Genomic DNA, 25,517 nt, shown 5'->3' on the forward strand with positions numbered 1-25,517 from the left:
ATACTGAGCTCTTAAAGGGATGGGACAAGCAGAAAAGCTCAAAGGATTCTAGAGAGACTGACATAGTAGAGTTAGAGATGCCTGCTGAGATTGAGCCACAGCTAACGATGATGGCTAACTTCAGATGTCACTGTTGACAAAAAATTTCTGGAGCGGTTGCACCATGATTCTGGACCTATTGATGGCCCAATGCCTGTTTTCTCTGTGACTGAGAAAGTGTGTTGAGAAGACATGTGTTCAGATACCAAATTTAAGTGACTGGTCTTTTCCAGAATGTTGGGGGGGGGCGGGGGCAGGGCAGGGCCAAAGACTGGAGAGGGGAGAGGGGCGGCTGTGCCCACAGAGATGATCTATTCCAGAGGTGGGGTCTATGTGATAATTGGGCAGTATACTCAAAGTGTGGTCCTCAGACCAGCAGGGTAGGCATTGCCTAAGAGCTTATAGACATGCAAACTCTCAGGCCCCACCTCAGACCTGTAGAATCGGAACCTGGAGGGCGTTTGTGTCCACTTTGCGGGTTTCAGACACTGCTCTAGAGCAGATGCAGTTCTTGGACAGCTCAGTCACAATCCAGAAGCAAGCACTGCCTGGATGTGAGGAGTGGTGATTCGGCAGCCGGCGCTATTCCAGAACCCTGGCCCGACCCATCCGCCTTGTCTGTCAGGCTGCCCAGGTCAGCCAGGTCCTAGGCCCACTGGCTAAGCCCTCCAGCAAGGCTTTGGGTCACAGTAATGCTGTTAGTAGGGCATTACCAGGAATGGGTCCCAGTGACCACTCCCCGCCAAGGAGCAGGAAGAATGTAGAGAGCAACACGCTCCGCCTGAGTGAAATGCTTGATGAGGCATTTTGTGGTGCCGCCAGGCATCTTGGCCCAGTTTTCAGATGGGTTTTGGGGTTTTTGGTCCAATTTTATTTTTCATTAAGAATTTGCAAATGGGTAACTTAGCTCCATTCTTCATAGAGATGAATTGGGGTCCATGGACTTCTGTTCCTCATCAGTCCAGTTACTCTATGTTGTCTGCCTCCATTTCTCCACCTGTAAATATAGAGAGTGCTCCAGCTTTGTTGTCAGAAAGTTTGTGAGAAAGCCACACAGGTGCTTCAGGAGCCCTGACGCCCTCAGGAAAGTGGAACGAGCTCAGCTGTATTTCTTCTGGAAGTGCCTCCTGGGCCATGTGTGGTGTGGGGTCCTGGGGGGAGGGCCGTTGTTCTGAGCATCTGACCAGTCTGCCTTTCAGGTCCATGGTCAGGCCGAAAGGAAGGCTTCCGTTGTTTTCGTGAGGCAGCCCGCAGAGAGCAGCACATTAGAGGCTTCAGTTGGTCCGCATGGCTGAGGTCCCAGCCTAGTTCTCCTCAGAGCAGTGTGACTTACACCTTCTTGCCGTGATTTTTCCCACCAGTGGTGGGAAATGGCACCAGTGGCCATGAAGCCTATCAAGTGTACTGTTTACTCCCCACCTTGTTGGGAGAGGTGTGATTAGGTTGTATTCCACTGAAGAGACCTGGAATTTTTTAGAAGTTTGCAGTCCTAAATTCGCCATCGAAGGGCCTTCTGAACAGCAGCTGTTTTAGGCTGTGTGACAGTGACAGTTCTGTGTTCCCAAATATATGCACAATTCTGTTCCCAGATAAACTTTTGATCCCCTCCATGGTTTGGAATTTCGCCACTCTTAGATTCGTTTGTACAAGTAACTACCCAGGGGAGAGCTCAGACTTGTACGTGGTTTTTCTGGGAAGCCTCCCCACTCTCACTCTCTTCCTTGTCTTGTCCGTTTGGTTTAAAGTCTCCCAGATCTCACATTCTTTGCTTCCAAGTCGTGCACGGTTGCTGTGGTGCGTGGTTTTGGATCTTTGATGTTGGAAGGCAGAGAGAATTTTGGGGGGAGAGTGTACAGAACGAAGCCCTCTTAAAGTCCAGGGTTTTCTTTTTAAAGTTTCCAGCATCCTTAATCGGTTACTGGGTCCAGGTGGCCTAGTGATCATTGGCTGTACCCCCACCATTCTCTGTGGCAGTCTCCCACATCTGCGCAGCAGGAGGCGCTCAAGAGCCCTGTGAAGGTGAAGACCCTCTCCGCACAGGCGGAAGCCGTGATGCTGGGCGCTGGCCGGAGGACAGTGCGGGAGCCTAGGGCCACTCCTCAGCTCTGTTGGCACCCCAGACTGTGAACCTGTTAAAAGTGGTGTCAGTTTTTTCATTGTGTCCTGGAACTCTGCTTTGTCAGCTATGTCTTGCAGATCTCAAACAGCCTTGAGATGACCTAGGAGAGCTGGCTTATCATGGTCAGGGGCCCTCATCTTGCTGGGGGGCAGGTGCCTGCTCACCTGTCTTTTGGGTGCCCATGATGATGAGGGCCTATGCCATCCCGTTCACCGGCTCCCGCTCCAGAACTCCTGCGCTCTGGGATTCCATGAACACGAGGTGAAGGAGTGAATGGAAGTGCTCATTGCATGAAGGGCCTAGTAACCAGCCTAAGGGAAAAGATTCAGCCTTGAGATGATTGTAGTACAGTGGGGAAGACTACCAGTATCTTGCCCATGGAAATCATTTAGGAAAAAATAAGAAGAAGGAGGTTCTGAAGTTAAATGTATTTTGGAAAAGGTATAAGTTCAGTACAAGGCAGGGAACTGACCAGCACCTCCTCAAGACTAGCAGGGAGATCCTTGGAACTTTCCAAGGGTCTAGCCCTCTCGGCTTTGTAGGCTCTAAACATTTCACATGGCAGTGGATTGGAAGAAGATTGATATACATTAAATTAATTCATAAGGGCTATTTTATGAATAAATCAAAAGGCTGGTTTCTAAACTAGGGAAGAAAAATATAACCTCTTTCCCAAGCAAACCTCCTGGGAAGCCGGGTGGTAAATTGGAGGTGGCCGGTTGCTTCCTTGCTATGTGTCCCCATTGTTGCCTGCACTTTCCAGTTTGTGACCCCTAGTACTTATTAAATACTTCCCCAGAAGATGGTCCATCTTGTGGGGACAGGGACCTTGTCTTTTCCCCGCTGTATCCTTGTGCACAATGTCTGGTGCAGGTCGGTGCTTGGTACATGTGCTGAGTGAGATGGTCAGTCCTAACGGTGTTGTCCTCAGCTCATAGCCTGAGGTGGCCTCTTCCACTACACCTGCCCCATGGATCCATTACCTCTGCCTTTAACACGTTAGAATGACGTATTTGGGCCAGGGGTCTGCAAGTCAGTAAAATCCTGAATTGAGTGCCGAGTGTGTACAGAGCCTGATGCTGGGATCAAAGCAGTGTACTGAGTGGGTCCCTTTCGAAGGCTGTTTTCAAAATGTACTAAACATTGCGTTCTTACCAGTGTGAATGCGAACAAGCTCTGAACTGTGGAAACCGAATCATTCCAAGGGCCACAATTAAGTGATTGGTTTGTTCAGGTGTATCACGAGTCCAGTTTGGCCGCGAGGGCATCAGGGCTGTATCACGTGAGCGCCCCCGAGCCCTGTCCGCATGCTCCCCAGAGGAGCGGCGTCTGTCCAGGGTGCAGAGGTTGGGTCAGAGGGTGACTAGCCGGCAGCATCGTGTAGATCAGCGATTCAGGCTACAGACGCTTGTAGGACTCTTTAAGCACCGAGGAACCAAGTCGGCAGCAGTGGTTAACTGGCCCATGTTGCTGAAAGCCGAGGCTGGCCGGGCCGAGATGGAGCCTGGCGCCTCGATGCCATCATCTGGTTCAGCAGTGGGCCCAGTACATTGTTGTTGCTGTTGACACAAAAGCAGCCTTGTTGCAGCTCCTTCTAAATCCATCCAGGTTGATGGGCCTGGGCCAGGACCATGACGGTCCTTTTTATACCAGCCGGGAGGCAGGAAGCCAAATTAGTCAAGACAAATGTTTGCCATTTAGTAACCAAAGGGAGATTTAAAAGAATTTCCAAAAAACCAACCACCTTGGATCTTAGTGATTGTTCTGAGGCTTTGCTACCGAGTTGGCTCTCAGCTGGGGACTCAGGGTAGCTGGAGAGATGGTCTGCAGTTGCCAAGCACAGGGTGTTCTTCAGACGGAGGGCTCCTAGGGACAGGAGGAATTTGCTGTGGTCGATGTTTGAGCTGAGCCCCTTCCCTCCCTCTTCCCCACCCCCACCTCACCCCCGCGCCAAGACAGAGGGTGAGGCTCACAGCTATGCTCTTCTTCTAGGAGAAGTGGTGAACACCCATGGGCCTGTGGAGCCTGACAAAGACAACATCCGCCAGGAGCCCTATACCCTGCCCCAGGGCTTCACCTGGGATGCCTTGGACCTGGGGGACCGTGGTGTGGTGAGTAGGCCTGGGCAGGCCGCAGTGTGGTTTGGGGGCCACTTTCAGTGAGCCCTGCCATCATATGGAGACAGATGCTACCCAGGCCTTCCTTAAGGACTCTCTTGAGAGCTGATCCAAGCAGGTTGGAGCAGACACACACACACATACACACATACCCCACCTTGGCCCCCTATCTGTTGCCTCTGAGGCCTGCCCAAGACGCCACATTTCTTTTTTTTTTTTTTTAAGATTTTATTTTTTGGGGCACCTGGGTGGCTCAGTCATTGAGTGTCTGCCTTCAGCTCAGGTCATGATCGAGCCCCGCATCGGGCTCCCTGCTCCGTGGGAAGCCTGCTTCTCCCTCTCCCACTCCCCCTGCTTGTGTTCCCTCTCTCGCTGTCTCTCTCTCTGTCAAATAAATAAATAAAATCTTAAAAAAAAGATTTTATTTTTTAAGTAATCTCTACGCCCAATGTGGGGCTCAAACTTACCAACCCAAGATCAAGAGTCACATGCTCCACCAACTGAGCCAGCCAGGCGCCCCTCAAGATGCCGCATTAAATAGCACCTGACTTCTCAGGCAGATTGAGAGTTAAGCTCTGTAGCTCCCCCAGGCGATACCTTTCTGCTGTGCATTTGTTTGTCTTGTTCATCTATTCATTTGTTCCCTGTCTTAATCATGGAGCGGCTGGTTAGGTGGATGACATTCTTGCTCTGCCACCGTATGTCCTGAAGTCTGCCGCTCTACCTCTCAGTGGCTCGGTTTCCTCGTACAGCTAGGGTGCTTGTTCCAGAAGAGTCCCTGCCATGCCTGAAGCGAAAAGGATTTATGAGATGAAACATGGTTTTTCATAGTTTGCCTTGTCCTTCTGGAAAGCTTAGAGCCCCAGGGAGGTGGGGTTGCCTCTCCCCACCCACCCCCGCCCCGCCCATGGCAAGGTGGCTCTGAAGCAGCTGCTTGTGTCTCTGCAGCTGAAAGAGCTCTACGGCCTCCTGAATGAGAATTATGTGGAGGACGACGACAATATGTTCCGATTCGACTACTCCCCGGACTTCCTGCTGTGGTGAGCCATGAGGCCTTCCTGGCGGCTCGGTTGGGGCGCGCGGTGGGCCCACTTTCTCATCCCTGCTAAGAACCAGCCTTCGAATGTCAAATTAGGGTGTCCATTTTGAGTTGCCACATCTGAAGGAAAGTTGTTTGTTTCCAGTGGAGCTAAGAATCGAAACCTTATTTAAGGTGGAATGACTGGGTGAGAGAGGCCTTGGTGGCATCAGAGTCCATCACATGAAGAAGAGACTGTGTGTTATATGGTGACTTGGTGTAGGAAGGGAAGGAGGGATGAGATTTCAAAAGAAAAAAGAGTCATTTTCTATCCAGTTCCTGAATGTGCTTAGTTATCTGAAAATGGCCCTGCTTGGCTGAGGCCTCCAGCCTCCTGGCGCATGTTGAGTACCCAGGGATGTAGAGGCATGAGGCTGAACTGGAGAGGGACTGCCTGAAAGGAAAGACTTGGGCAGGCATATAGAGGGGGTGATGGTGCCCAGAGGGCGGGTGGAAACCAGAGCTCCGGGGGCTCCATAATCGATTGACAACCATGGGACCCCTTGGACGCTGAGCCGGTCATCTGGCTTAAGCTAGAAAGTGAGCAGGCACAAAGAAATTCGATCGGTTGCAAAGTCCTCAGTATGACAGCCTTGAATTGGGTGGGTGAGTAGGCCCGGTGGGCTGAGCAGCAGGAAGGGGCTCTGGCTCGACCCCGTGTGTGTCCGGGAGGGCTTAGCCCTAAAGAGAATTAGCTCCTAACCTCCAGGGAGGTGGAGCAGGAGGTGAGAACAGACTCGGGTATGGTGCGCAAGCCATCTGCCCAGTGCACTAGTCAGTGGTTACTGTCTCTCTTCTAGGGCTCTCCGGCCACCTGGCTGGCTCCCCCAGTGGCACTGCGGGGTTCGAGTGGTGTCAAGTCGGAAGCTGGTTGGGTTCATCAGTGCCATCCCGGCAAACATCCACATCTATGACACGTAAGCACCAGCACCACTCCCCACATCGCTGCCATCCTCCTTGGTCTGGGAGCAGGGTAGAAAAGATGCACATACCTTCACGAAAGAAAAGGTGAAGGGAAGGAACTCAGGTCCTGGGAATAGAAATTCATGACAGGAACCGTCTCCTTTGCTCAGAGTTGCTGCTGGTTCTCTTGTTCGCAATCTGGGCTGGATGGGGCCCACCGTGAGGGCCAGTATACCTGCACAGGGGCCCCGTATTGGCACTTACAACACCTGTCACACGGTTGTGCACTTGAGCAGCTTCATAAGTGGGCCCGAGCCAGTGTGACTCAACATCCGAACAGTCGTGGGGCCTCTGAGCTCTGCTCTTCATTTTCCCTGGAAACATCAGAACCAGCCGCCATGGTCTTCTGGGCTTACAGGCCTGGGATTCTTGTGGGAGTCAGAACCCTTGAAATTCCAGGATAGCCCTTGACTTAGTCTGAGGTACCCTGCCAGCTACAGGTGGGACTCCCCCATCCTGCTGGTGGGGGTTCACCAGGCAGATCCTGGTGATGCGGCCAAATAAAGGAGTTGGCTTGAGTCTCACCTACTTTTGAACGTGGGGTCTGGCTGAAAGGAGTGGGTTCCTTGCCTGGGGCAGCGGGCCCGGGGGGACCCCAAGTACCAGCTGCTGGGTGCAGGCGGCGGCAGAACGCAAGCCTCAGCTGAAGGGCCCCCTCCCTATGCGGTGGCGCCCGGGTCTTGAAGGGATTACCTTCCCCGTTAAAAGCTGGGTACTGGGGGTTTTTCCTTTCTCTCCAGAGAGAAGAAGATGGTGGAGATCAACTTCCTGTGTGTCCACAAGAAGCTGCGCTCCAAGAGGGTGGCTCCGGTCTTGATCCGGGAGATAACCCGGCGAGTTCACCTGGAGGGCATTTTCCAAGCTGTTTACACTGCCGGGGTGGTTTTACCAAAGCCTGTTGGCACCTGCAGGTAGAGATCTCTTGCGAGGCCCTCAAAGTCCTGGTGTGCTCGCTCTCGCTAAGGAGCTCGTGTGCTGAGTCACAGCTCTGGCCCTCAGTTGGTGCATGCCCTGCTTCTCTCCTGCCTGACGAGATGGCTGGTGGCTGCCCACGGGAGCTGGGACGGGGGGAGCACGGAAGAGTGAAGGGGGAATTTGTAGGAACAGACTGGAGAGTGGGTGCCCTGTCCAAAGGGGTCAGCCGTCCTCCGCTCCCACTGATTCCTGCCTTTTGGAAATAGGTCATTCCACTGGGGTTTTGTGGTAGTTTTTAAGGACCGGCCCAAATCTGGGTTTTGATGGTAAATGTCCAAGAGTTTTAAGGGGTTGGCTCAATTTTATTTTGAATATTCTGTGGGCCAAAGAGAACATGTTTGATCCCTGGGTGACAGGGGACTGCCTCTGCCTCAGAAAGCTGTTTGAAGGAATTGAACAGTCTCTGCTTCAAGAACATCAGAAGTGAAACACCAGGCAAATGCAGTAGAGGAGGGAGGAGGAGGGTACACATTCTGCGAACTACAAGTCTTTTCATGGACTTGGCTTTTAGAATTTGGGGAAGAAAAATAGAAAGAAAATTCGGAAAGAGCTGTGGCAGCCCTGCATTTACTGGGGGGCCGTTGGAGAGCCCACCACCGGGCACTGGCGCTCATGGGGCCTGGCGGGTCTCTCCCGCCACCTGCTGGCCATCTGGAGAGTTCCATGCCTTCACTCTCCAGGGGACTTGCCAGAATCCTCTGAGGACAGGACATCTGTGTCCCCCACAGGTACTGGCATCGGTCCCTAAACCCACGGAAGCTAATTGAAGTGAAGTTCTCCCACCTGAGCAGAAATATGACCATGCAGCGTACCATGAAGCTCTACCGACTGCCAGAGGCCAGTGGTGCTGCGGGCGCGATGGGTGGGGGTGGGAGAGGCTGAGAGCTGGGCCCTCGGCAGGAACGCATCAAGGCTTGGGCAGGGCGGGGGTCCGAAAAGTGACCCAACTCAGAGTGTCCTAATTCCTCGACTTTCTGTCTCTGTTGTCTCTGCTGTCTATAGCAAGGATTTTATTTTAGTTTGACTTTCTCAGCTCTCTTGCATCTGCACCTGGGCTAGCTTCCGTGTCATCTGTTGATGAGCTCAGAGAACACCTATTCTTTGTGACTGTAGCCCAAGCGAGGCACAAATAGATAAACCTGCTCACTGAGCTGCAACACTGCCCAGAGCCCGTGTAAATAAGCTACAGAGCATCTGCCAGGCCTCGGTTGGGGAAAGCAGGGGTGGCTCCAGCCTGTGAGGGGCGCCCAGATTTCTTTCTTTTTTTTTTTTTTTTTAAGATTTTATTTATTTGACAGAGACACAGCGAGAGAGGGAACACAAGCAGGGGGAGTGGGAGAGGGAGAAGCAGGCTCCCCGCTGAGCAGGAAGCCTGATGCGGGGCTCGATCCCAGGACCCTGGGACCATGACCTGAGCCGAAGGCAGACGCTTAACGACTGAGCCACCCAGGTGCCTTGGGGCACCCAGATTTCTAATCCCAGTCCCCCGATCCAGATTTGTCTGTTGAAGGAGTAGGCAGCCTGGAGTCAGCTGGTTTTCTGTTCTGGGTCTCAGTTTACCTAATTTTCCAATGAAAGAAATGCTGCTCCTCATTCTCCCGTTGCGCCTGGTTTCAGGATCCTAATGACCTGAAAGTCGCTTGTCCTCCCGCAGAGCTTCCAGGGTCAGCGCGGTTACTGGTGCCCGCTGATCAGGGGGCTGCCCGCTTGCCTTCGTCAGCCACCAGATTGGCTTAATCACCCTGGGATCGGGCTGGTCCAGCACTGGGTCCGAGTCAGCCGTGTCTGTCCTGTTTTGAGAGACTGTGACAGTTGGATACTGCCCCAAAAAACAGATTGGGGGGGGGCTGTGATGGTGTCTCCTCTTCCTGTTGTGAAGACAGATTTGTCCTGAGTTCTAGACAGGCAGCATTCTTAAAGCGGTGTCGTAGCCCAGAAGAATGTCTCTGGATCTCCCCGCCTGTGGGTGAGAGCCCCTTTCAGTGCAGAATTCGAGGTGTCCTTGTGGGAGCTGCTGCCATGTAGAAATGAGGTCAGTAAGTGTTCCCCGGAGACATCAGGCTTACTGAGGAATTTGGGTGGCTGAGGTCCTGGAACAGCTCTTTTAAAAGCAGTTTCTACACAGGGAAGCAGTTGAATCACGCAGCAACTGAGGTACATAAACTGTAACGCCACGCTGCTTTCAGATTTGGCTGACCCCGCCTTTGTGTCTTGAACCTTTGGGGATGTTCTATCAGCTCCAGGATTTACTCCAGAGCATGAGATGGGTTCATTCCACTGAAGCCTTTCTTAAGAAAAAGCAGCTGTGGGGTGGGATCCTGGTTTAAGATGCAGTCCCAGGAGTTTGGTGCTTTTCTTCAGAATTTAACTTGCAGCAGGCCTGGCTGGAGGCAGACTGCTGCGGCAGAGTCTGAGCACGCAGGCAGAGCGGGCTTCGGGTGTAGACTCTGCTGGGCCTGGGGGTTCCAACATGCCTAAGCAAGGAGCTGGTCTGTGAAGGGCTCTCCTAGTCTAGAGGAGAGAGACCAGCATAGGAGATCAGCCACAGCTCAGTGGGACAAGGTGGCGAGGGTTCGGAGGAGAGGAGCCAAGAAGGGCTTCGCCAGGTCGACAAGTAGCCCGGGCCTGGGCCCACGCCGGCACGTCCACGAGGGTTTTGCTCCCTCATGGCACCGTTAACATTTGGGGCTGGGTAATTCTGTCGTGGGGACTGTCTTGTTCATTATAAGATGTTTGGTAGTTTCCTTGGTTTCTACCCGCTAGATGTCGATAGCACCCTTTTTAGTTGTGACAACCGAAAATATCTCAGAGTATTGTCATATACTCAGAATCACCCCCGTTGAGACCTGCTGGGCTAGAGGGACATAAGGACAGTCAGAACTGTCTGCCAACTGGTCCAGAGGGTGGAAGGTCTTCTGCTCCCTGTTAGGGAGTTTAGAGCAAGGGAGGGGCGTGCTGGGTTGTGTTTTCTTAGGAAGGTGGCCTGGGCCATGTGGATAAGAGATCGAAGCAATAGCCTCAGCCAGAGAGGGTGGCCTTCACTAGGGGGGAGAGGGCCAAAGATACTGACGAGGCAGGACTCGCGCCTGAGCGCGTGGGGGCCATGAGTGAGAGGCCGCTGGCAAGGGTGACTGAGGGTTCTCTCTTGATGGCCTGGGTGGATGCCTCCAGGGTTGGGGTAGGAAGGGAGACCGTGTCAAGTTTCCGGTGCCCTCAGGACTTGAGAGGGAGCCAAGAGGCTCATGTTCGGCACACCTGATACCGTCTCGTCTGTCTGCCTTGCAGACGCCCAAGACAGCTGGGCTGCGACCAATGGAAAAAAAGGACATTCCAGTAGTCCACCAGCTTCTCACCAGGTACCTGAAGCAGTTTCACCTCACGCCAGTCATGAGCCAGGAGGAGGTGGAGCACTGGTTCTACCCCCAGGAGAATATCATCGACACTTTCGTGGTGGAGGTGAGTGGGGAGGGGCGTCCTGGGCCCCTGAGAGGCATCCTCCTTCAGTGGCTAGGTTCCCCAGGCTCGCGGACTGAAGACCCGACTGATGGCAGTGTTGGCCCCCTCTAGGGGGGGCCTTCCTTGACCCTCCTTGCTTGATCCTCCCTGAAGACAGGAAGCTGTAGCTTGTCCTTGCTAACAGGATACCCTCTGGACTTGGCGGGAGCCCTTCTTGCCTCTGCCCCCACCCGCAGTCCCCGGGGTGGGGGGACGGAGTAGAGAGGACTAGGCCCCTCTTCCTCGGGTAAGCCTCTGAGCCCCGACTGCCATGCTTGTGGTAGCGCTGGCCAGGCGTCCGCGACAGTCTGCGGGCGTGTGAGCCGCAAGGACCCCCTGACGAGGCGCAGGGAGGGCGCTCGGCAGGGTCAGCCGCAGTCCGGCCTGGATTCTCCTCCTGGCTCTGTCCTCAAGTGCCCCGGGCCAGTGCGTTCTCTCCTGCCTGCACCCCCTGTTTCTGTGTGTACCCAGTCATCTCGGGGGGGCAGAGCTGCTGAGGGCGGCGTGGGAGCCGTAGGAAACATGCTGCTCCCGGGCTGCAGGGTCCCCGCACGTGCGCGACATTGCCTCCTAGTGTTGTTTTCCCTACAGAATGCAAATGGTGAGGTGACAGATTTCCTGAGCTTTTACACGCTTCCCTCCACCATCATGAACCATCCGACCCACAAGAGTCTAAAGGCTGCTTATTCTTTCTACAACGTCCACACCCAGACCCCTCTTCTAGACCTCATGAGCGACGCCCTTGTTCTCGCCAAAATGGTGAGGAGCAGACCGGAGGGCCCGGAGATGTGTGGGGACGGGGCAGTGGGAGCGGTGGGGAGCACAGCTGCCTGTGCGCCGAGGCTTCCGGCCTTCCTCGGCCTCCCGCTCCGCGTAGGAAGGGGCCCAGCACGTCTCAGCCAGCAGCCTAAAACTAGGAGGGAGCAGGGAGCATCCACGTGAAGGGAAGGCACTGAACTCCTGGTTTATTTCAGTGAGTTTCGTTCTCACGGGCGGCGCTGCCAAGGAGCCTGAATAGCCAGGCCTGCTCCGGGAGTAAAGGGGTTCTCCTTACGACTTCCCCAGCGTGGGAATGGGGAGATTGGTCTCTGTCGTGGTGAGTCATTGGAGCGGCTGACTGTAGGGCTTGGGGGGTGGGGCCCAGGCCTCTTTGGCCCCTGAAGAGGTCAGTGTCAGTCAGCCCTTCGTCGTGGGTCCTGCCCGAACTGAGACGAGGCCGCATGGGCCGGCCGGATGGTGGCCAGGTCAGCGTGTGCCCTGCAAGGCCTTCTGGTCAACTGGGTGAGATTTAGGAAGTGTCTGTCATGGTCTAAGAGCAGCATATCTGCTGCCGTAAAGGCGCAGGGTCCACAGCAGAGGCCTAGTAGCCGGGGGGTCGGGGAGTGAAGGGACAGCACAGCTGCTGAGCCGCTGATAGGAGCCAGCTTCTCAGAGAAAGTGCTTCGGGGCTTGGTCTCCAGAGAAGACTGTGCCAGTGACCAGTCGGTGTTTTGGGGAGCCTAACATGGAACCATAGGAGCAGTGACCTGGACACTGAGGACACAAGGATGCACTTGGGCCACGAGGGGCCAGGTGGGGTGGCGTTCCGAGAGTCATGAGAACCACCCCTGGAGAGCAGGTGCTGGCTGGAGTCTGCATCTAACGAGGATGCAGCCGGGGCTTCTGAAGAGAGAGTGTTCTCCCGGCTGCCTGCGCCATGGGCTGCGATGTGATAGAAACGGGCAGGAAGGCGAGGCAGCTTTTCTCTCTCTTCACCTGTTCCTGTTTCTCCCCGCTGCCCTGTAGAAAGGGTTCGACGTGTTCAATGCACTGGATCTCATGGAGAACAAAACCTTCCTGGAGAAGCTCAAGTTTGGCATAGGGGACGGCAACCTGCAGTATTACCTTTACAATTGGAAATGCCCCAACATGGGAGCAGAGAAGGTATGTCCGTGCCCAGTGCAGCTGGGGTCGGGGGGTTCGTGTTGCCGGCAGAGATGGGGCCACGGGTCTGAGCCCCAGCAGTGGCAGGGTCCGCATTCCCCTTCAGCAGCTGGTGTGAGGGTGGCAGAGGGAACAGGCCCCAGAGCCACCCAAAAGCAGGAAGCTTGTCTCCAGCTTTTTTCCCCATGAGGTGAGCCACCTCAGCAGGGCCCTGGGGACCACCTCAGGGAACTGCAAGTCTAGCTGCCCGCGCTTGGCCAGGAAGGTTCTAGTCTAAGGATCTGAGGGGTTTCCTCTGCTGGGCTCCTGCCCTCATCCCAGCGTGATCCTCAGCCCTTCCTCTGTCAGCTCCAGAGGGCAGCTCCAGGCTGTGGTATCATCAGGATTTACAAAATAAGTGACAGACGAGCTGGAGAGAGGCCTTGGGACTAGCAATGCTCAGGTTGCTGGCGGTTGCTTTCTTGAAGGATCTGATGGATGTAGGAAGACCCTTGTAGAGGTTGAGTGAGCCCGCTCCCACAGCCCAGTGGCCCTGTGCGGACTCAGTCCTGTGGGACTTCTGAAGTGGGGGAGGTGGAGGGAGAGGGGAGGGGGACAGACTCGGGACAACTGTCAGCTCAACTCTGCCTCTCCCCGTTGGCTCTCTTAGGTTGGGCTGGTGTTACAGTAATCAGTTGCCAGTGAGATTCTGGATAAAGCCACTGAGAAGTCAAACCAGGAAATGGAACCCCACCACTTGTTGGTCCAATTTTCACAAACGTGAGAATCCCTGGCAAAGGGAACAGAACTGAACCGGCTTTACCAAACCGCCACTGAACTTGACAATTGTATCGCAATGGCGTAGGCTGCGTGATGTCACCTCCGGCCGTGTCTCTGGTCTCCCTGTTTTCCAATTAATCACATTCTTCTGCAGCCGTGATCAAGGGAATGTAACTGCTGAAAACTAGCTCGTGATTGGCATATTATGGAGTTAACGGGTGAATAATAAAAGTATATATATATATATTATATATATATAAATATTTTAAATATCTTTCATGTTCTAAATGTACAAGGATGTTTGGTCTCTAATGAAAAACTGAATCCAGGTCATTCCTCAGAATTAGAATCCAGGGACTGTGGCAGACAAACACATACTGGTACAGTGAATTGTTTTGTTCTGAAAGCAGGCATTGACTTTTCTTGGGGGAGTAGGAGAAAGAGGATGTGGGGGATCTTCTCCATCCCCCTTCTGGATGGGCTGAAATGATTAGCTTTGAGAAGGCAGGGAAAAGTGGAGGGCCGGTGCCGAGCCTTGGGGCGGGCCCAAAGCTTGCAGAACCGCAGGTGAAGTCCTAGATGGGCCGACCCTACCCAGGCTGCCCTGCAGGGACCAGGCCTTTTCCGCATTCTTTCACTGGCCAGTGGGGACCATCTGTGGGTCCCTTCTTCCATCCTCGCCCTGCTCCCTTTGGGAAGTCATCCTGCCAACTGATTTTAAAGGGCTCTTTAGCCAGCTGTTGTTGCCAACCTTAGAGAGATGAGTCCCGCATGACATTGATTTTCCACTGCCTGGGGTGACTGGCAGTTTGAAGGGGACCTTTGACCTTGTAGCATCTGGGACCTTGTGGAGACCGTACCAGTGCAATCCCTGCTGAGCTCGTCTTAGAGCAAAGAGCCAGCACCCTGATAGCCCTAGGGTGGCTGGCCAAGGATGGCGTGGGGACGATACCCAGACCCCTTCAGCCGCCAGCCCCTGGCCTGTGCCTTCCGATCCATTAGCCATCTCTTGTGCTCCTTTCCAAGATGCGCAGCCTGCAAGTGGTAGCGAGGAGCGGTGGCCAGACGTTGATCTGGATTTGATGGCAGAAATGATGGCGTGTCGCCGTGGTGTGAGTCTGATTTTTGCTGATGATGTTTTGTGGATTTTTGTGGTGGTGGTGGTGATGGTTATTGATGCTGCCAGTCCCCCCAAAAGTGATGGAGCCTCAGGTCCCGTGGCTGTCCGTGTAGGCCTTTCTCCACTGTGCTCAGCCAGGTAGCTTGGGGAGGATTGGGCTGTGGAATTGTCGGAAAGCCCCGTGCCGGCTTTTATGGAACTTTGCTCGAGGAGAAGGTAAACGGGGGAGAGCGGGGCGTGTGTGTGAGCGGCTTTCCCGGCCGCTTTCAGCTGCCTGCAGGGGGAGGAAGCCTTAGCCAGGAGGCCAGGTTTAGCCAGTTCCCACTGACGGAAGCCCTGCTCTGCAGGCTAACAGCTAACAGAGCGGAGTTTCAGGCTTCGGGTTTGCCAGACGCTAATTGTGCAGAGTCCCCAGAGCTGGAGGAAACTGTGCTTGGGCTGGACTCTGTAGACCGCTGCTGGAGCCCGCGACTCCACTGTCCTGCATTCTCATCAGCGGCCGCTGGGGGCCTCCCTTGTCCCCGTTGTCCCCGTGCTGCAAACTGCATGCCCCAGCGATCTAGGCTGACCTTTGACTCTTTGACTCCAAGATACCCAGACCAAAGAAGCTGCTGTTCTTAGCAAGATGTGCACTGCATTCCACAGACGGGAGGAGTCCGAGAGACAGGGGCTTGCCTTTACAGCCTCACAGACACCCAGCGCCCCAGACTCCCCAGAGCAGCTTACCCTGTGCATGCATCTGAGGATATCAAAGAACAAAGTGCCCGACTCTTTCCTACCTTGGGCAGGACCTGGAACTTGGAAAGGCTTCCTGTCCTTGGCTTGGTCAGCTGTGGGCCAGGTACGGGCCAAGCTGTTGCTGAGATTGGGGATGCACCACAGCCCCGGGAGTGAGCTTTGCCTCGGTTGACCCACGTCACAGGATGGAAACCGTGAGTCTGTGGCTGCTCTAGAAGAAACAGATCTCCTGGAAAGGCCCCCGTGTCTCCCTCCAAGACCGTGTGGCCTGCTCCCTGGACTCTGCTGTTGTGTCACGGTGGGGACCCTGCCCAGCCCTCCTCACTGCCTCACCAGTCTGCAGGAGGCAGCTTGGTGCCTGCTCTGAGTTTCTTTTTTTGTCCAAACAGTTCCCAGGTTCTTCACTCCACCTTTGCCAGGACTTCAGGTCAGAGAGCTCAGAGAGAACCATTGCTCGGGGTTCCGGGCCTCCCCACAAGGAGCCCCGCAGGATGGTGGAGCCATGGCTGGCGTGAACCAAACAAGGGAACGACCCGGGGGCCTCCCAAGTTCTTCACCTGGGACCTGCCTCAGGCAGCCGTGGTTGGAGGGCCTCCCCGGCACGGCCCTCACCCTTTGCCACGAGTACTCCTTGCTGGTACCACTGGGCTTTTGGACTCCCATGTTTCCAGACGTTTACTTCCTGCCTTTGGATTGACTACATTTGACCCCTTGGCACATTCCCATGGCCTCTGATCTTTTGTGGGGAGAGAGCTGGGTAGAAAGGAGGCCTCAGCTCTGAGTGGAGGTGTACATAGGGCTCCCCCACCCCCATGCCTGCTTTCAAAGACGCTGATGTCTGGTTTGGAGGCTGGCCCACACCAAGCCGCCTCAACACCCAGTTTATGGGAGATTCAGGCCTTGCCTGCAACTCTCATCTAACTGCCATTGACCCCCTTCCTCGCTGGCTCACTGAAGCCCAGGTGTGGGGGTCCCTGTGGTCTGAATTATTTGCCCAAAGATGACCAGCATTTAACCAACTGAAAGGATGGCCCAAAGGCCTGGGTAGCTTCACGAAACTGCCATCTGGGAGAGGGTAAGGACCTGACTGTCAGGCCAGGGGAGGGGAACGAGCACATCCTCAGCCAGTGCCTACCCACCCAGGCGGCAGCCTTCTTGTGACCTGGCCTGCCTGCCCCCGAACCAGAGGAGACGCAGGTCGTCTTTGGTGTCACCCTACTGCAAAGTGAAAGCAGGCCTGCCGACGGGCTATCTCCTAGGACGTTGTGCGGGACAGTCTCCTTCAGTTAAATTCAAAGATACTGACTGCCGGCAAGGTGTGCGAACCTGGGAACAGAGGGGGAAGCTTCCCTTTTGTCTGGGCTTTTCTCGGGGCCGTGGGAGGGGCATCCATTTCCCGGGTCGGGGAGGAGGTACCAAATGCATTGTAGTCCCACTGGTTACATCTCACTTGTTTCTAATAAAGGAAGCAGCTGAACCAAACCTCTTGGCCCTCGCATTCCTCGAGTCAGCAGGTGGCAGAGGCACCGACGGGGGGTCCCTGGCCTGGGCTGGAGCACCCTCTCCGAGGGCAGCAGGGCCCCCGCGAGGAAAGCCGCTCGTGCGCGTTCCGTGGAGGCAGCTTTGGAATACTGCCCTCTGGCAGGGTTCTCTCTTCAGGGCAGAAGTGGCACTTTTCCCCTAACTTCTCCCATCCCGGGGCGAGGGGTCGGGGCTGACCCAGGTTCACTCCGTGTGAGAGGAGCCGCCGGGCCCTGGGCCGACAGCAGGGCATGTTGGCAGTGGTGCCAGTCCCGGGCTTCGGCGGCCGGGAGCGAGCCCCCTTGGTGCGGGGCACCTGCGGCCCCTCTGAGGGAGCGCCCAGGCGCTGCCGCGTCCCGCTCGTCCACATGCCCCGACTCCCCTCCTGGGCCGGTGGCCCGCTGGTCCTGTTGGGCCCGAGGGGTGCTTTTGAACACTGCCGGTCACCAGGCCCCACTGCACACCTACCGAACCGGGTCTCCAAGGAAGGGCCCCAGTAACCGCATTTAGACTTCGCATCCCCCCCCCCCCCCCGTTCTCTTCCTCTGGAGTTTCTCATCCATTCCCCGACCCCGTGCCGCTTTCAGGCACCCCATGGCTGGTGCCTCCGAGGGAGCCCCTTTCCAGGGAAACGGGCTGCAGCCTGAGGACACAGGACGTCCCCCCAGGGATCATCTGTGAGGCCCCTCCTAAACTGGCCCCTGTGTCTCTCCCCTCGCCCGTCAGTCACTCTAGCCCTTGAAGGCTCAGGCCTTCGTCCCCACCCTTAGATTTGGGCTGAGGACACAGCCCTGTGGGTGGGACCTCCGCAGTTACAAGTGACTTCCTTGCCTCCACCTTCCACCACCCGTTCCCACCCATTTTCCTGCGCTGCAGACTTGCCCTTCCAAGGCCGACTTCCCAGCGTTGGGGCTCTCACCCTAGCAGGAAACCCTTCCTCGTGCTTTACCAAACCAGAGAAGAGAAGCAGAATGGGACTGGGGGGGCTCAGCCGGGCTCCAGCGCTCACCTGACATGGGACCCTCACCCAGGCCCTGAGCGGAGCTGGCCCTGTGGGGCCGGGATGACTCGAACTGCTGCTCTGTGTCCCCCGTAACTAGACTCGGCCTCACCGTGCCTCCCTCCTCAGGGCCTCCCTCCTCAGGCCTGCGGTCCGGCTGCCTGGCCTCCTGACGGCCCTGAGAACCAGGAGTTGGGCTGCCTGGCTCTGGCCTTTGTGGTTCCTGCATCCGGAGGCTTCCGAGCCCCTTCAGAGTGTGAGCATCCTCCTTGAGGACACACGGGTTCATCAGAACCGCCACTCTCAGCGGGAGAGCAGGGGAGGCGCTCACGTCCTGCATCGGGTCATGGGTTGCAGGAGGGTGAGACGGCCCAGCCCTGGGTTCCATGGGGCCCATTCAAGCCCTGGCCCAGGTGCCATCCCCAAGCCGGGAACTGTCCTCAAGCTCTGCCCTGGTTCAGTGTTCGTGCTTTTGCCTGATGGAACCCAAAATGCCAGGGCTCCACACTGAAGCCCAGAAAGTCTCCTTTCTGGCAGGTCTTCTCTGGGTTCTGCCCTCTGGTGTCTCGGCACACTCTCCCAGCTGCTCCAGGCAGCCTGGAGCGGCGGGCTGGTTTCCAGGCCTTTAGCCCTGGTGGAAGGAGAGCCCCAAGTCTTGGATTCGTCTACTGAACAGACAGGGGCCTTGAACGCAGCTGAACCCAGAAAGCGGGGGTCTGTGTGAGTTCCCTCAGAGTCCTGTCCCCATCCCCTTTTAGGGACATAACAGTTCTTCCTGGCAGAAGCCCCCCCCCCCCCGCCACCTGCCCCCTCCCCATTCAAGGCCCTTCATGGTAAAGGGGCAGGGGAGCTTCTGAGTTGGTGTCCCCACAGTCTCGTGGTGCTGGAAGCAGCTCTAAGCCAAGAGGAGGGGACAGGCTATTTTGAGCTGGGGCCTCTCCTCTGCCCCTCCCACCCCCACTGGCTCTCTGGCCTGCTTAGACAAATTCAAGCCCTACTGGGGGAGGGGGCCCAAGGGACTCTGCCCTCATCCCTCCTCAGGGGCCTGCGGGTATGAGCTCAGAAGTGCTCCAGGTACGGCAGTAGTAAAATAAACTGGCTTCTTGATCTTTTAAAATCAATAGTTTTGTTTTACTGTCCTCTCCCCGTGCCATTCTATGACACGAGTTAGAATCTACTCCCAGGCTTCCTCAGAAAGGGAGCTCAAGTTCAAGAGCAGCAGGGAGGAGCCCCGGAAAGCCTGGAGAGGGGAGGGCCTTAGGGGGTGGCTAATGCCTGGGGTGGGGTGGAGGCAAGGAGGGGGCTGTACTACTTTGGGGGAAGGAGGCTGGGATGGGCCCCCCTGGGGGGCAGAGAAGAACTGAAGGCTCACATGTTCTCCCCAAATCTGGCAGCAAGAGGCCTGGCTCTTCATGAGCCACGAGGGAGTAGGCCAAGAATCGGAGGAGCTGGGGGCGTCTCAAGGCTCCAGGGTCATAGGGAGAAGAGCAATGGCCTGTTCTTAGGAGGGACCAAAGCAGCCCCCAGCACCCCGTTGAGACCAGAGTGGAGTGGGCAAAGCGAGCAGGCTGGAGGGCCTGGGCCTCCCTCCACCCCTCCACCCTTCCACCCCAGAGGAGGAGACAGCCTCTGCCACGGGATGCAGACTGGCACCCGAGGAACCCCAGCGTGGGTCCGTCCCGCCCTCAGAAGCGCTGGACGTGGATGTGGACGAAGAGCGTGGCTGGCGACAGTGAGGCCCCGTCCTTGGCAAGCAGGTGGATGTGGCGGTACCCTGTGGGGAGCGTAGCCACGTGTCAGGCTCTCTGCCCCCCAGCCCGTGGGGCCAGGACCATGGGGGCACCAACCACATCCCGGCCCTGGGCTCAGGCAAGCTCTCGGAGGACATGCAAAGCCCAGGCGAATAGGGTCTTGGAGGCCCAGACCCCCAGCCCTCTCCGTCCCCGCCAACCTTGCTTCAGGCTGCTGAGGGGCAGCGTAAACTGGCCCACAAAGTCGTTGGGGGAGGTGGTGTCGTAATCTTCCACCACGAACCGGACCAGCACCAGCTCCGGAGCCCGCAACTGGAACTGCAGGGTCTGCCCCCAGCGGGGGTTGAAGCCTAGGGCGCAGGCATGAGTCAGGAGCCAGCCGGCCCCCAGGCCCACCCTCCTGCCACCAGCACGCCCACCCACCGTTGTTGAGCACGTAGTTGGTCTCCTTTCGGGCACAGTCTGCGGGCACCCCGTGGATCTCAACACGCACCAGGGGGTCCACGATGGAGTTCGGCTTCTCAGTGTTCAGCTTGGGCAGCTGCTGCGCCGTCAGCACCTGCAGGGGATGAAGGGGAGCTTTGCTCCGGCCCCCGCCCGGGCCCACGCCTGCCTGTCCCCTCGGTTAGGGCAGGAAGCCCCTTGCCCTCAGCGCTCACCCGGACCCTGCCCTCACCCCAAGCCGTCCCCAGGCCGCCACCGTCTGGGACCAAAGGCTGGCGCCCTGCAGGCTAGGACCCCTCCGGGGCTAGCTGTGACCCCGGGGTACGGCCTGGTCCAGGCTGCTGACCTGGATGGTGAGAGTAGTTCTGGGGGGTCCAGGGCACTCGGGGTCAAAGGTTGTGTCGGGCTGGCGCAGGGGGGCGGGTTTCAGGATGTAGCCGCACCGCCCGTTGACGAGAAAGCGCCCGGCATTGAGGTCCATCTCGTAGCCCGGTGTCTGGAAGTTCAAGGCCACTGTGGACATAGCAGGGTCAGGGCAGGGGCTCTTAGTGTCCCTCCTCTCCCCGCTCCGTTTTGGGGTCTCACTGCCCACCCCCACCGGGGCTTAGGGGGTGCATCACGGCAGCCAAGGGACCCAGCCCCCAGTGTCACCTACACTTTATCCCTGGTATAGGGTGGGGCTGGGAATAGGCCCAGGCCAGAGTGGCGTCCAAGGAAGCCTGGGGTCTCCATATCTGCGCTCAAGGGGACCGTATTCCCCTCCTTTGCTCCTTTGTTGGAGCTCAGCATCCCTCCAGAGCCCACTCCTGTCTGTGTTGATTCCGTGGGACTGCCAGGGATGTGTGTATGTGGGTGTGTGTGTGTGTGGGTGTGTCAGGGGGCACATGGGAGTAGAGATTTTTAACTTTTGTCTTCATAAAAAATGTGAGACTTTTACACTGTCAGGAAGATGAGTCTGATTTGTTTTCCCACCTAATTTCCTGACAATTATTTTAATCATTGTTATTACCAAGAAAACACCTTTTTCCACCTTCTGGAAAGCTGTCTGGCCCCACCCCTGCCCGGGCCTCTCATGGCTCCCTGGAGGCCGCCCCCCTCGGCAGCGCGCTGCCCTCACTCACCCAGCTGACAGCCTGAGTTCCACATCTCCTGGGGGCTGTAGTTGGCCGAGTTCATCCGCAGCCCCAGGGGGTAGACGCGGGTCAGGTGCCGGGCATTGTGCCTGACGAAGCTGTTCCCTGGGGGAGAGTTGGGGCAGGACCACGATGGCCCCTAGGTGTCCCTCATGCAGTGCCAGGGCCTGTAACTTCCTCTGTCCCAGCTACAGGGACAAGCTGGGAACAGAGGCTGAACTCCCGCGGCCCCAGGTCCCCCTGCCCCAGGGCTGAGAGGACCTCCCAGACGAGGCTACTGAAGCCCAGAGAGGGCCAAGGACCCCCTTCCACACCCTGGCACTGCATCCCAGCCCCCAAATCCCCGCTTCCTGCCCCCAACTCAATGCCTGGAACACGGGGCCCCAGGCTGACATCCGGCTCTCATCCTGCCTCCCCCATGCACTCCTCCAGCAGCGCTGTGGGTCCTCCAGGCCTTCGTCCGACCTGCTCCTCCAGCCTGGAAACCCCTTCCCCTTCTTCACCTGGCTCCTTCCACCGCATCCTTTCGTCTGGGGTCTCGGCAGGCATCCCCCGCTCCAGAGTCCTTCCCTGACCTCGCGCCCTCTGCCCGGCTCCCCCAACCCCCGCCACGGCCCACTGGTCACCCTGCACCAGCGCTCCCGTCTATGTCTGGCCCTGTCACCAGGCTTGGGTCCGGCAAAGGCAGGCAGCAGCCTCCCTCCTCCCAGGACCCTCTTCCTTCCACCCATGCCAGCCCCGTGCTGGGCAGGTGCCGGGTGCTCATTCCCTGAGCCCCAAACTGGGGACCTCCTGACCCTCTCACTGGCCCTGAGGTCCTCTTAGTCTCCTTTTCAGACCAACGTCAGGATGCCCCCCACCAGGAGCCTGCCGGCCTCCGCGGCGCCTCCGGCCCCCAGATGCCCGATGTCCCGGCTCCTACCTGCCTCTCGGATGAGCTTCTTGGCCTTGCGCTCACTGAGGGAGCTGACCTGGCAGGGCTGGGGCGGCACTGGGTTGGGGCGCAGGGTCTGCAGGCGGGTTGCACAGCAGTACACGGCCAGGGCCGACAGCTCGGGGGAGATCTGCTTGGCCTGGAAGAGGAGCCTCAGAGGGGGTCCACCGGCTCCTGCGCCTCGGTCCTCCTAGCTCCCCTCCCCTCCCCAAGCAGCTCCTCCCTGCCCCAGCCGGGCGCCGACCGTCCCACTCACCCGCCGCCTCTGTTCTGCGGCCTCTGCCTCCTCTTCTTCCTCTTCCTCTTCCTCCTCCTGGTCGGACAGAATTCGACCATCCTCACCCCGAGCAGCTGACAGCTTCTTCCCCTTCACGAGGACCCGGCCCTTCAGCTGCTGTAGGGACCCCACATGGAGGGATTATGCCCTCTCGCCCCTGTCAGTCACACAACCACCACTATGTGAGGGGCTGACCCAGGGGCGCAGGAAAGGCCACGCCAAGATGAGGGATGCTTCTAACAGGAAAAAATGGGAAACAACGCATAGAGCCACCAACGGGGACTGGCGAGGGAGGTCCCTCCAAACAGAATACGACAAGCAGCCTTTCCAATGAATGACGCAGCTCGGGACTGAAAGAGAAGGAGCCCTCTTCCCAAAAGATCTCCCGTGGACAAAGTGACTGTAGAACGGGTAATCACATGAGCTTCCTTGTGTAACATTTAAAAGAGAAGACAGCTCTGCACATAGGTATAGACGCATGGGAAAATTCTAGAAAGATGCACAAGAAACTTAAAGATGGTTACTTCCTGTGAAATAGGACAAGGGCAAACAAAAACCGTTTTTCATTGTGTACACTTTTGTACAGCTCGATTTTTTTTTAACTGTGTTTCATGCTAATAAAAAAATCAAATCACATACACACACACACACACACACACACAGAGGTGAATCAACATTCTCTGCATATTTGGATTGAGAGTAGGAGAAGAGTTTTCTCAAGGAGCCGGAAAAACACAAATGTCCCCAAGAGGCAGATAAAATGTTCTGGGGTTTGGGAGGAAGAAACACCCCAGGCCAGAGAGCTACGGAATTTCCTCAGATCACAGGAAGGGGTGGTTTGCGCTGAGCGAAAATTCTAAGCAGGTGGCGCTTGGCTGGGAAGGGAGCTTTGGGTGGAGAGGACGCGCCACCCAAGGCCTCGGAGGGGGGCCGTGGCTGAGGTTGCAGGGACTCTCTAGGCAGGGCAGCAAAGTGGGGCTGGGAGGGGGGTGGGTGGGTAGGGCACGGAAGGCCCTGAATAGGGTGGGGTGGGTCTAGTCAAGACTGGTGGGTAGGAGAGTGACAAGACCATGGGGTGGCAGATGTCAGAGGAACGCAGGGGGAGGTTGAGGCAGAGAGAGGTGTGGGGTCCCAACCTGCGGAGATGGCATAGCGGGGGTGGATGGTGGACACAGCCGGGTCCTCCCCCACGCAGGCTGAGAGTCCGGGGGCCTTCATTACCTCTGGGGAGGGCAGTTCTTCCGGGTTCTGGGTGTCCAGCACTTCTGTCACCAGCGCGTCTCCCAGGATGGTGCGAAGGTGGTGGGCCATGACGGCCTGCTGCTCCAGCCCACAGTGGTTCTCGAGGGACAGGATGACAGGGTATGGCGACAGCTGGGGGGGAGGGACAGCAACTCAGAGCCACCTCCCCCTCCCCCTCCCAGGACCCCCATTACACCTGGCCCCCCAGCCCCCTTCAGGACAGGCAGGCAAAAAGGCACTCTGGGGGCGCTGAGTAGGTGGAACGTGGGACATACTCTGGGGCCAGTGTGTTTTTGGGGGGACAGAGCTCAGATCTGGGGTCTCAGGGAAAGAGTGGAATGTCTGGGAAGCTGAGGGCAGCTGCAGGAGTGGTTTTATTGTATAAATGCCCTTTATATGTTAATGACATTGGCCACGTTGTTTATGTTACACACTCCCCCCAAGCCCATAATTTTTTAAAGTTTATTTATTTTTTTTTTTTAGTAATCTCTACACCCAGTGTGGGGCTCGAAATCACGACTCCCAAGATCAAGAGTCGCACACTCCCGACTGAGCCAGCCTGGTGCCCACCATTTTTTGAGGGTAAGATTTGTGTATGGATTGACAGAAGTCGCAATTTTATGCAGACTTCTCTTTCATGGCTTTCTCTTTGGGAGTCATGATTTGATTAAAATGTCCTTCCCTGGGCGCCTGGGTGGCTCAGTTGGTTAAGCGACTGCCTTCGGCTCAGGTCATGATCCTGGAGTCCCGGGATCGAGTCCCGCATCGGGCTCCCTGCTCAGCGGGGAGTCTGCTTCTCCCTCTGACCCTCCCCCCTCTCATGTGCTCTCTGTCTCTCTCATTCTCTCTGTCTCAAATAAATAAATAAAATCTTTTAAAAAATAAAATAAAATAAAATAAAATGTCCTTCCCTACCCGCAAGGTTTTCTTCTGGACATTTTGTGATTTTACTGCAATTACTAAACATCAGGGTAGAGGAAGGGAGCCTCTCACTCAGCTTTCTTCTACCCCATTGGCCAGTTGTCCCAGCAGCACTTGGGGCGTGAGCGATTCTCTGAGCAGGGGGGTTTCTTCTGGAAGGACAGAGGACGCTGGGGTCACTGGGGAGGCTCTGGGGCTGGGCATGGGGCTCCTGGGAGCTCACGGTGAAGGCGTGGTCGCGCACGGTCTGGACCACGTCTCGGAAGAGGATCTTGGAAGTGAGGGTGTGGCCGTGATAGATGATGGGCTCCCCTCCTGGCCCCTCCCAGCAGTCCAGCTCCACACAGCGGCATCCCTGGGCAAAAGCCCTGCGGACAGACAGGTGGGCGGGGGAGGGGTCATGCGGGAGCCCTGGAACAGAGCAATGGCCAGGCTGAGCCAGGTAGCCACCCCCCCCCGCCGCTCAGGAAGCCCACAGTGAGATTTGAGCCCCATAGCATTCCCAAGCTGGGCTCCCAGATGTGTTCGCCCCAACCATCGCCCGCTAGGGTACCTGACATAGGCCTCGGTGCTGCTGAGCCCCCCGATCTGAGAGTCGGTCAGATAGGTGTTGTGTGAGGAGGAGATGAAGTAGTGGGAGAGGGGCTGGTCCATGTCCTGGAACACGCATGTGTGGGCCGGGTCCACAGCAGCCCCTTCGGGTGACAACAGGTACATCATGAAGCCATCCAGCGTCATCAGCTCATGCTGCTTGGCTGCAGAACGGGCAGAAGAGAGTGTCAGGCCACCGGGAGGATCCCCACGTCTGGCCCCACAGGCCCCCAAAGCTCACTTAGCTTAGTAATAATGAGCACCTAGCTACTGACTGGACTCTACATAAGTTATGCCACTTAGGTTTTTTTTTTTTTAAAGATTTTATTTATTTATTTGACAGAGAGAGAGACAGCGAGAGAGGGAACACAAGCAGG

General features: G+C 56.6%; 2 protein-coding genes across 6 annotated transcripts in view; one reads left to right on the forward strand and one right to left on the reverse strand.

Annotated features, from left to right (window-relative positions):
- The window catches only part of NMT1 (N-myristoyltransferase 1), a 30,029-nt gene extending 15,609 nt beyond the window's left edge, over positions 1-14,420 (forward strand). For both annotated transcript variants that reach the window (XM_021681755.1, XM_021681756.2), the window contains 9 exons: positions 4,151-4,269; positions 5,224-5,315; positions 6,154-6,270; positions 7,057-7,227; positions 8,020-8,128; positions 10,577-10,747; positions 11,378-11,545; positions 12,572-12,709; positions 13,359-14,420. In XM_021681755.1, coding sequence (XP_021537430.1) covers positions 4,151-4,269; positions 5,224-5,315; positions 6,154-6,270; positions 7,057-7,227; positions 8,020-8,128; positions 10,577-10,747; positions 11,378-11,545; positions 12,572-12,709; positions 13,359-13,379 — 1,106 coding nt within the window. In that variant the 3' untranslated portion in view covers positions 13,380-14,420. The remainder of the gene's footprint in view (positions 1-4,150; positions 4,270-5,223; positions 5,316-6,153; positions 6,271-7,056; positions 7,228-8,019; positions 8,129-10,576; positions 10,748-11,377; positions 11,546-12,571; positions 12,710-13,358) is intronic.
- Positions 14,421-18,901: 4,481 nt separating this feature from the next.
- The window catches only part of PLCD3 (phospholipase C delta 3), a 19,246-nt gene continuing 12,630 nt past the window's right edge, over positions 18,902-25,517 (reverse strand). For 2 of the 4 annotated variants that reach the window (XM_044921681.1, XM_044921679.1), the window contains exons 6-15: positions 25,103-25,304; positions 24,773-24,917; positions 23,608-23,760; positions 22,366-22,503; positions 22,098-22,248; positions 21,164-21,280; positions 20,389-20,555; positions 20,022-20,157; positions 19,799-19,948; positions 18,903-19,621 (exon numbers count right to left, since the gene is read on the reverse strand). In XM_044921681.1, the coding sequence (XP_044777616.1) occupies positions 19,533-19,621; positions 19,799-19,948; positions 20,022-20,157; positions 20,389-20,555; positions 21,164-21,280; positions 22,098-22,248; positions 22,366-22,503; positions 23,608-23,760; positions 24,773-24,917; positions 25,103-25,304 (1,448 nt within the window). In that variant the 3' untranslated portion in view covers positions 18,903-19,532. Of the gene's footprint in view, positions 19,622-19,798; positions 19,949-20,021; positions 20,158-20,388; positions 20,556-21,163; positions 21,281-22,097; positions 22,249-22,365; positions 22,504-23,607; positions 23,761-24,772; positions 24,918-25,102; positions 25,305-25,517 lie in introns of all 4 variants that reach the window. The other 2 variants (XM_044921682.1, XM_044921680.1) reach the window with 2 other exon arrangements.

This window comes from Neomonachus schauinslandi, chromosome 15 (genome assembly GCF_002201575.2).
Source record: "Neomonachus schauinslandi chromosome 15, ASM220157v2, whole genome shotgun sequence".
Taxonomy (NCBI): Eukaryota; Metazoa; Chordata; class Mammalia; order Carnivora; family Phocidae; genus Neomonachus; species Neomonachus schauinslandi.